General features: G+C 50.3%; 1 protein-coding gene and 1 non-coding gene across 3 annotated transcripts in view; both read right to left on the bottom strand.

Annotated features, from left to right (window-relative positions):
* LOC129817817 (zinc finger protein DPF3) overlaps positions 1 to 10,448 on the bottom strand; it is a 73,677-nt gene that overhangs the window by 42,494 nt on the left and 20,735 nt on the right. Inside the window, exons 2-3 of one of the 2 annotated variants that reach the window (XM_055873387.1) lie at positions 6,677 to 6,837; positions 4,764 to 4,871 (exon numbers count right to left, since the gene is read on the bottom strand). In XM_055873387.1, coding sequence (XP_055729362.1) covers positions 4,764 to 4,871; positions 6,677 to 6,837 — 269 coding nt within the window. Of the gene's footprint in view, positions 1 to 4,763; positions 4,872 to 6,676; positions 6,882 to 10,448 lie in introns of those variants that run through there. The other variant, XM_055873388.1, reaches the window with a different exon arrangement.
* trnaa-cgc (transfer RNA alanine (anticodon CGC)) lies at positions 7,034 to 7,110 on the bottom strand. Its single transcript has one exon. It is a non-coding gene; the product is annotated as a tRNA-Ala (tRNA).

Below are 10,448 nucleotides of genomic sequence, written 5' to 3'. Positions count from 1 at the left end.
CAGAACCTTTACGGCTCTGTACTGTCACTCAACCCAATAGAACCAGGGCAGAATGGTCCAAAGCCTCTCCTCGCCTCTCCTCTCCTCTGTTCTCCCCTCCTCTCCTCTCCTCTGTTCTCCCCTCTCCTCTGCTCTCCTCTCCTCTCTCCTCTGCTCTCCTCTCCTCTCCTTTCCTCTGTTCTCCACCCCTCCCCTCTCTTCATCTCTCCTCCCCTCCGTTCTCCCCTCCCCTCTCCTCCGTTCTCCCCTCCTCTCCTCTGTTCTCCCCTCCTCCTCTCCTTTCCTCTGTTCTCCACCCCTCCCCTCTCTTCATCTCTCCTCCCCTCCTCTCCTCTCCTCTGTTCTCCCCTCCTCCTCTCCTCTCTTCTGTTCTCCTCCTCCCCTCTCCTCTACTTTCCTCTATTCTCCCCTCCTCCCCTCTCCTTTCCTCTCCTCTTTTCTCCCCTGCCCTCTTCTCTCCTCTCCTCTGTTCTCCACTGCCCTCTTCTCCCCCCCCCCAGACAGGAAACACTGAATAAACACGGTGCGTATCCTAAAGCCCAGGAGAGGTACTGTTACATTCCTGTCTCTTGTTATTATGATTCATATCAGTAGTTCAGTCAGCATACTGTTGTCAGGGTACTGTTGTTAGGGTACTGCTATCAGGGTACTGTTGTCAGGGTACTGTTGTCAGCGTACTGTTGTCAGGGTACTGTTGTCAGGGTACTGTTGTCAGGGTACTGTTGTCAGCGTACTGTTGTCAGCGTACTGTTGTCAGCGTACTGTTGTCAGGGAACTGTTGTTAGGGTACTGCTATCAGGGTACTGTTGTCAGGGTACTGTTGTCAGGGTACTGTTGTCAGGGTACTGTTGTCAGGGTACTGTTGTCAGGGTACTGTTGTCAGGGTACTGTTGTCAGGGTACTGTTGTCAGGGTACTGTTGCCAGGGTACTGTTGTCAGGGTACTGTTGTCAGGGTACTGTTGCCAGGGTACTGTTGTCAGGGTACTGTTGTCAGGGTACTGTTGTCAGCGTACTGCTGTCAGCGTACTGTTGTCAGCGTACTGTTGTCAGCGTACTGTTGCCAGGTTACTGTTGCCAGCGTACTGTTGTCAGCGTACTGTTGCCAGCGTACTGTTGTCAGCGTACTGTTGTCAGCGTACTGTTGCCAGGTTACTGTTGCCAGCGTACTGTTGTCAGCGTACTGTTGCCAGCGTACTGTTGTCAGCGTACTGTTGTCAGGGTACTGTTGTCAGCGTACTGTTGTCAGCGTACTGTTGCCAGGTTACTGTTGCCAGCGTACTGTTGTCAGCGTACTGTTGCCAGCGTACTGTTGTCAGCGTACTGTTGTCAGGGTACTGTTGTCAGCGTACTGTTGCCAGCGTACTGTTGTCAGGGTACTGTTGTCAGCGTACTGTTGTCAGCGTACTGTTGCCAGGTTACTGTTGCCAGCGTACTGTTGTCAGCGTACTGTTGTCAGCGTACTGTTGTCAGCGTACTGTTGCCAGCGTACTGTTGCCAGCGTACTGTTGCCAGCGTACTGTAATGCTCCCACTTGGCACAGACGCCAATTCCGCATGGAAACATCGTTGATTCAACTAGTGTGTGCCAAATAGCACCCTATTCCCTTTTTAGTGCACTACTTTTGACCAGGGCCCAAAAGGCTATGTAGGGAATAGGGTGCAGTTTGGGACACACCCTTAGTAGTATGGCCTGCAGTCACTCAACAACAGTTACTTTGTCTGTCTACATGAGGTAAACATTGTGGGGGGTGGAGGCAGTGTTTCCCATTCCATTGTGGAGGGTGGAGGTAGTGTTTCCCATTCCATTGTGGAGGCAGTGTTTCCCATTCCATTGTGGAGGCAGTGTTTCCCATTCCATTGTGGAGGGGGGAGGCAGTGTTTCCCATTCCATTGTGGAGGCAGTGTTTCCCATTCCATTGTGGAGGCAGTGTTTCCCATTCCATTGTGGAGGGGGGAGGCAGTGTTTCCCATACCATTGGGGAGGGTGGAGGCAGTGTTTCCCATTTCATTGGGGAGGGTGGAGGCAGTGTTTCCCATTCCATTGTAGAGGGTGGAGGCAGTGTTTCCCATTCCATTGTGGAGGGTGGAGGCAGTGTTTCCCATTCCATTGTGGAGGCAGTGTTTCCCATTCCATTGTGGAGGGGGGAGGCAGTGTTTCCCATTCCATTGTGGAGGGTGGAGGAGGTAGTGTTTCCTATTCCATTGTAGAGGGTGGAGGCAGTGTTTCCCATACCATTGTGGAGGGTGGAGGCAGTGTTTCCCATTCCATTGTGGAGGCAGTGTTTCCCATTCCATTGTGGAGGCAGTGTTTCCCATTCCATTGTGGAGGGTGGAGGCAGTGTTTCCCATTCCATTGTGGAGGGTGGAGGCAGTGTTTCCCATTCCATTGTGGAGGGTGGAGGTAGTGTTTCCCATTCCATTGGGGAGGGTGGAGGCAGTGTTTCCCATTTCATTGGGGAGGGTGGAGGCAGTGTTTCCCATACCATTGGGGAGGGTGGAGGCAGTGTTTCCCATTTCATTGGGGAGGGTGGAGGCAGTGTTTCCCATTTCATTGGGGAGGGTGGAGGCAGTGTTTCCCATTCCATTGTGGAGGGTGGAGGCAGTGTTTCCCATTTCATTGGGGAGGGTGGAGGCAGTGTTTCCCATTCCATTGGGGAGGGTGGAGGCAGTGTTTCCCATTTCATTGGGGAGGGTGGAGGCAGTGTTTCCCATTCCATTGGGGAGGGTGGAGGCAGTGTTTCCCATTTCATTGGGGAGGGTGGAGGCAGTGTTTCCCATACCATTGTGGAGGGTGGAGGCAGTGTTTCCCATTCCATTGGGGAGGGTGGAGGCAGTGTTTCCCATTTCATTGGGGAGGGTGGAGGCAGTGTTTCCCATACCATTGTATACATACAGCTTTGTGCTGTAGTCAGTGTTCTATGGTTAGTATACTGTTAACCTGTCTGTCTGTCTGTCTGTCTGTCTGTCTGTCTGTCTGTCTGTCTGTCTGTCTGTCTGTCTGTCTGTAGTCTAGGGTCACATGGTCTGGTAGTATAGGGTCACATGGTCTGGTAATCTAGGGTCACATGGTCTGGTAGTCTGGGGTCACATGGTCTGGTAGTCTGGGGTCACATGGTCTGGTAGTCTAGGGTCACATGGTCTGTTAGTCTAGGGTCACATGGTCTGGTAGTCTGGGGTCGCATGGTCTGGTAGTCTGGGGTCACATGGTCCGGTAGTCTGGGGTCACATGGTCTGGTAGTCTGGGGTCACATGGTCTGGTAGTCTAGGGTCACATGGTCTGGTAGTCTAGGGTCACATGGTCTGGTAGTCTAGGGTCACATGGTCTGGTAGTCTAGGGTCACATGGTCTGGTAGTCTAGGGTTACATGGTCTGGTAGTCTAGGGTCACACTAGTCTTTATAACTATCTCTGATCAGGTTCCCCTGGCGTTCCTCTACTAGCCTGTATAACTATCTCTTATCAGGTTCCCCTGGCGTTCCTCTACTAGTCTTTATAACTATCTCTGATCAGGTTCCCCTGGCGTTCCTCTACTAGTCTTTATAACTATCTCTGATCAGGTTCTCCTGGCGTTCCTCTACTAGTCTTTATAACTATCTCTGATCAGGTTCCCCTAGCGTTCCTCTACTAGTCTTTATAACTATCTCTGATCAGGTTCCCCTGGCGTTCCTCTACTAGCCTGTATAACTATCTCTGATCAGGTTCCCCTGGCGTTCCTCTACTAGCCTGTATAACTATCTCTGATCAGGTTCCCCTGGCGTTCCTCTACTAGCCTGTATAACTATCTCTGATCAGGTTCCCCTGGCGTTCCTCTACTAGCCTGTATAACTATCTCAGTGGTCTTGCATTAGGGTTAGGACCCTCTCCTTAGCTGAGGCACAGGAACAACCTATACTGGGCCCCTCTAATCATTTGTCCATGCGGAGTGAGAATGTAAGAGAGGTGGAGGAGTGTGTGTGTGTGTGTGTGTGTGTGTGTGTGTGTGTGTGTGTGTGTGTGTGTGTGTGTGTGTGTGTGTGTGTGTGTGTGTGTGTGTGTGTGTGTGTGTGTGTGTGTGTGTGTGTGTGTGTGTGTGTGTGTGTGTGTGTGTGTGTGTGTGTGTGTGTGTGTCCTAGAGGAAAGAAAGAGGAGGCATTGATTCAGGCAGAGAGAGAGAACCTGGAGAGAGAGGCTAACCAGTGCCAGATGGTCAGATAGCTAACGTTAGCGTTGAGGCTAAGGCCACTCTGTAGCTATAGGGGCAGAACAGACTGACGAGGGGGAACCAGGAATGTGTGTGTGCGTGTACGTGATTGTGTAGTGTCTGACGAAGTGCATGCATTTGTGTGTAACCAGTGTTGGTGAAAGAGAGAGACGGAGAGGGAGCGAGGGAGAGGGAGCGAGAGAGGGGGAGAGAGAGAGGGGGAGGGGGGGGGGAACGGAGAGGGAACGAGGGAGGGAGAGTGAGAGAGACGGAGAGGGAACGAGGGAGCGAGGGACGGAGAGAAAGGAGAGGGAGCGAGGGAGTGAGAGAGAGAAACGGAGAGGGAGCGAGGGAGGAAGAGAGAGACGGAGAGGGAGCGAGGGAGGGAATGAGAGAGAGACAGAGAGGGAGCGAGGGAGGGAATGAGAGAGACAGAGAGGGAGCGAGGGAGGGAGAGGGAGCGAGGGAGGGGATGAGAGAGAGAGACAGAGAGGGAACGAGGGTGGGAGAGGGAGATAGGGAGGGAGAGAGAGAGAGAGACGGAGAGGGAGCGAGGGAGAGAGAGAGAGGTGTTATTTTCTTACCCAGTCGTAATTCACAGAGGCGTAGCTGAGGGTCCATTGGGGGGTGGAGCCTCCTCTTCTTCCTCCAACACCGTGCAGGGTACGTATACATCTGTCCAGCAGCCACACCTAACATACACACACACACGTCAGAACAAAACATTTAACACATATACATACAGTGTAACATACACCTCACTGAAATAACCTCCATATAACTCCTTAGTACCCTGTCCATTAACTCAATACACTGAAATATCCTCCAGTTAACTCCTTAGTACCCTGTCCATTAACTCAATACACTGAAATAACCTCCAGTTAACTCCTTAGTACCCTGTCCATTGCATTCCTGTTTCCTGATTGGACCTGAGACCCAGGAGGCCTTGCAGGCATCTCTTTACAGTCTGCAGATGGCCAGCCGTCCATTGAGCCAGAGGGAACAATATGGTGTTTACTAAGAGCTGGACACCGATAGCCTCTCCCTTAATCTAGCATGCTGGACTAATAGCCTCTCCCTTTATCTAGCATGCTGGACCAATAGCCTCTCCCTTTATCTAGCATGCTGGACCAATAGCCTCTCCCTTTATCTAGCATACTGGACCAATAGCCTCTCCCTTTATCTAGCATAATGGACCAATAGCCTCTCCCTTTATCTAGCATAATGGACCAATAGCCTCTCCCTTTATCTAGCATAATGGACCAATAGCCTCTCCCTTTATCTAGCATACTGGACCAATAGCCTCTCCCTTTATCTAGCATGGTGGACCAATAGCCTCTCCCTTAATCTAGCATGCTGAGCCAATAGCCTCTCTCTTTATCTAGCATGCTGAGCCAATAGCCTCTCTCTTTATCTAGCATGCTGGACCAATAGCCTCTCCCTTTATCTAGCATGCTGAGCCAATAGCCTCTCTCTTTATCTAGCATGCTGAGCCAATAGCCTCTCTCTTTATCTAGCATGCTGGACCAATACCCTCTCCCTTTATCTAGCATGCTGGACCAATAGCCTCTCCCTTAATCTAGCATGCTGAGCCAATAGCCTCTCTCTTTATCTAGCATGCTGGACCAATAGCCTCTCCCTTTATCTAGCATAATGGACCAATAGCCTCTCCCTTAATCTAGCATACTGGACCAATAGCCTCTCCCTTTATCTAGCATGCTGGGCCAATAGCCTCTCCCTTAATCTAGCATGATGAGCCAATAGCCTCTCCCTTAATCTAGCATGCTGGACCAATAGCCTCTCTCTTTATCTAGCATGCTGGGCCAATAGCCTCTCCCTTTATCTAGCATGCTGGGCCAATAGCCTCTCTCTTTATCTAGCATGCTGGACCAATAGCCTCTCTCTTTATCTAGCATGCTGGGCCAATAGCCTCTCCCTTTATCTAGCATGCTGGGCCAATAGCCTCTCCCTTTATCTAGCATGCTGGACCAATAGCCTCTCTCTTTATCTAGCATGCTGGGCCAATAGCCTCTCCCTTTATCTAGCATGCTGGGCCAATAGCCTCTCTCTTTATCTAGCATGCTGGGCCAATAGCCTCTCTCTTTATCTAGCATAATGGACCAATAGCCTCTCCCTTTATCTAGCATGCTGAGCCAATAGCCTCTCCCTTAATCTAGCATAATGGACCAATAGCCTCTCCCTTAATCTAGCATGTTGGGCCAATAGCCTCTCCCTTAATCTAGCATAATGAGCCAATAGCCTCTCCCTTAATCTAGCATGCTGGACCAATAGCCTCTCCCTTAATCTAGCATGCTGGGCCCTGGGACCACACCCTATCCTTTGTGGCCTGCCGGCTTTCATTATATCTATTTATTCTGACTTTGTGTGTGTGTGTGTGTGTGTCTGCGGCTGTGTGTGTGTGTGTGTGTCTACGGCTGTGTGTGTGTGTGTGTGTGTGTGTGCCGTTTTTCGCTACCCTGCCCTGCAGTACACCCACCTGGCTCGCGGTGGCGCTGTTCCATCCAGATGTAGCAGTTGTTCTGTGCCACGCCAGTCTGGTTGTCCAGGAAGGGCATGCGGACGCTGCGCTCGGCACACAGACGGGCGTTGTAGCTGCGACAGTGTTCTATGGCCTCCTGGTAGAACTGGTCACCTAGTCTGTAAAAACACAAGAGGCTGATTAGCATACGAGTCGTACTACAACCTAGCAGGCGCATAGACAAGCAACGTTTACATTTAAGTCATTTAGCAGACGCTCTTATCCAGAGCGACTTACAAATTGGAAAGTTCATACATATTCATCCTGGTCCCCCCGTGGGAATTGAACCCTGGTCCCACCGTGGGGATTGAACCCTGGTCCCCCCGTGGGAATTGAACCCACAACCCTGGCGTTGCGAGCGCCATGCTCTACCAACTGAGCCACACGGGACCAACAAGTGGCAGATGAATATAGTAGCTTATAATTAATCAATACGGCACGAGAAGGTGTGGATACAGCCACAAACCCCAGAGGTGCCTTATAAACTGGTTACCAGAGCAGTAAACATTTATTTTAGAGCATTAAAAATGTATATTTTGTCATATACGGTCATATACATATATACGGTATACGGTCTGATATACCACGGCTCTCAGCCAATCAGCATTCAGGGCTCGAACCACCCAGTTTATAGTACAACCTATCATATCAGGCACACAGAGAGACAGGCAACGAGAGGCAGATGAACTGGTTATGTCAACTTTTAACTTTGTCTAAGCTCAGTGTTTTGCGACTGAAGAGGTAACAGGGCTTGAACCAGCAAACCAACATTTACATAGCAAATGCACTCTCTCCAGTGGGGGAAACATATGTTTACATTGCCAAAGCAAATGGAATAGACAATTCTCTGTCTCGCGCTCTCTCTCTCTCTCAATTCAATTCAAGGGGCTTTATTGGCATGAGAAACATATGTTTACATTGCCAAAGCAAGTGAAGTAGATAATAAATAAAAAGTGAAATAAATTATAAAAAATTAACTGTAACAGTCACAAAAATTCCAAAAGAATAAAGACATTTCAAATGTCATATTATGTGCAAATAGTTCAAGTACAAAAGAGAGCCAGGTCTGCCTATGGCGGCCCCTCTCAATAGCAAGGCTATGCTCCCTGGGTCTGTACATAGTCAAAGCTTTCCTTCATTTTGGGTCAGTCACAGTGGTCAGGTATTCTGCCACTGTGTACTCTCTGTTTAGGGCCAAATAGCATTCTAATTTCTCTCTCTCTCTCTCTCTCTGCTTGTGTGCCACATACTCACACTAAAGGTCAGAGTTCAGCCACAACTTGGAAAGCACTGTTTATGATTTCAAACCTTGCTCTGTTTGTGCCAATGGCACACCAACAAAGTGACCAAGACCACCCTTTACCACAACCAGGGCTAAGAGGGAAGGTGAGAGGGTCTACACCACCCTTTACCACAACCAGGGCTAATAGGGAAGGTGAGAGGGTCTACACCACCCTTTACCACAACCAGGGCTAAGAGGGAAGGTGAGAGGGTCTACACCACCCTTTACCACAACCAGGGCTAAGAGGGAAGGTGAGAGGGTCTACACCACGCTTTACCACAACCAGGGCTAAGAGGGAAGGTGAGAGGGTCTACACCACGCTTTACCACAACCAGGGCTAAGAGGGAAGGTGAGAGGGTCTACACCACCCTTTACCACAACCAGGGCTAAGAGGGAAGGTGAGAGGGTCTACACCAGCCTTTACCACAACCAGGGCGGGAAGGTGAGAGGGTCTACACCACACTTTACCACAACCAGGGCTAAGAGGGAAGGTGAGAGGGTCTACACCACGCTTTACCACAACCAGGGCTAAGAGGGAAGGTGAGAGGGTCTACACCACGCTTTACCACAACCAGGGCTAAGAGGGAAGGTGAGAGGGTCTACACCAGCCTTTACCACAACCAGGGCTAAGAGGGAAGGTGAGAGGGTCTACACCACGCTTTACCACAACCAGGGCTAAGAGGGAAGGTGAGAGGGTCTACACCACGCTTTACCACAACCAGGGCTAAGAGGGAAGGTGAGAGGGTCTACACCACCCTTTACCACAACCAGGGCTAAGAGGGAAGGTGAGAGGGTCTAGACCACCCTTTACCACAACCAGGGCTAAGAGGGAAGGTGAGAGGGTCTAGACCACCCTTTACCACAACCAGGGCTAAGAGGGAAGGTGAGAGGGTCTACACCACCCTTTACCACAACCAGGGCTAAGAGGGAAGGTGAGAGGGTCTACACCAGCCTTTACCACAACCAGGGCGGGAAGGTGAGAGGGTCTACACCACACTTTACCACAACCAGGGCTAAGAGGGAAGGTGAGAGGGTCTACACCACGCTTTACCACAACCAGGGCTAAGAGGGAAGGTGAGAGGGTCTACACCACGCTTTACCACAACCAGGGCTAAGAGGGAAGGTGAGAGGGTCTACACCAGCCTTTACCACAACCAGGGCTAAGAGGGAAGGTGAGAGGGTCTACACCACGCTTTACCACAACCAGGGCTAAGAGGGAAGGTGAGAGGGTCTACACCATGCTTTACCACAACCAGGGCTAAGAGGGAAGGTGAGAGGGTCTACACCACCCTTTACCACAACCAGGGCTAAGAGGGAAGGTGAGAGGGTCTAGACCACCCTTTACCACAACCAGGGCTAAGAGGGAAGGTGAGAGGGTCTAGACCACCCTTTACCACAACCAGGGCTAAGAGGGAAGGTGAGTCGGTGAGAGGGTCTACACCACCCTTTACCACAACCAGGGCTAAGAGGGAAGGTGAGTCGGTGAGAGGGTCTACACCACCCTTTACCACAACCAGGGCGGGAAGGTGGGAAGGTGGGAAGGTGGAAGGGTCTAGAGTGTCTCTCCCAGTGTAGATCTCAGTCGACATTAGATCTGATGTTCTCCCTCCCTCCCTCCCTCAGTCCCTCCCTCCCTCCCTCAGTCCTTCCCTCCCTCCCTCGGTCCCTCCCTCCCTCGGTCCCTCCCTCCCTCCATCCTTCCCTCACTCCCCCCAGAAGATACACAGATCGCTATGTGAGGAATGCCAGACTGGACAAAGAGGACAAGCTGTAGTTTCAACCGGGGTACAAAGAAGAGCAGTGTTCTGATATAGGGAAGGAGATAGGGAAGGAGATAGGGAAGGAGAGAGGGAGTTTGCCGTTTTAAAGCTAATTTCCTGCAATTCTACATATCTGCCATGGAGCTGAGAGGGTTGGGGGCAGCCGCAACATTAACCACTAATCACACAATGTGTATGTAAGGACTGTGTGCCTGCCGTGAATACAGACCACAACGGTTTCTGAGCAGATCAATCTATGACCGGTGGTTTAAACAAGCTTTTTCTTCTTCTGCTATTATCGAGAGAAAAGGAGGGGAATAACATTTTCTAACTGACAAGCCACCTATCAATAAATTAATCCATCTTTATTATCCCAGATAAGACAAGCAGGTAAAAACACCTATAAAACACCAAACACACAGAGAAGTTACGATCAGACTGAAGTGTATATGTGGATTGACTGCTGCGTATCTAATTCAAAGAGTGTAATGTACACATAAACAAGCATCGTTTACAGATATTGTTCTAACTGGGACAATAGCTGCTTTGTGTTGGCATCCCCGTTCAGGAAGTAAATGGGAGGAGGAACAGTATTAGATTTAGAATCCCGTTAGTGACGAGACAGTTGTCCTCGAGATTCTAGAACACATCTGGTGTCATTATAACTCAATTAGTGTCACGTTGTTAA

Source organism: Salvelinus fontinalis, chromosome 20 (genome assembly GCF_029448725.1).
Source record: "Salvelinus fontinalis isolate EN_2023a chromosome 20, ASM2944872v1, whole genome shotgun sequence".
Taxonomy (NCBI): domain Eukaryota; kingdom Metazoa; phylum Chordata; class Actinopteri; order Salmoniformes; family Salmonidae; genus Salvelinus; species Salvelinus fontinalis.
Note: the sequence above shows the minus strand (reverse complement) of the source record. Positions and strands in the feature narration are given on the sequence as shown.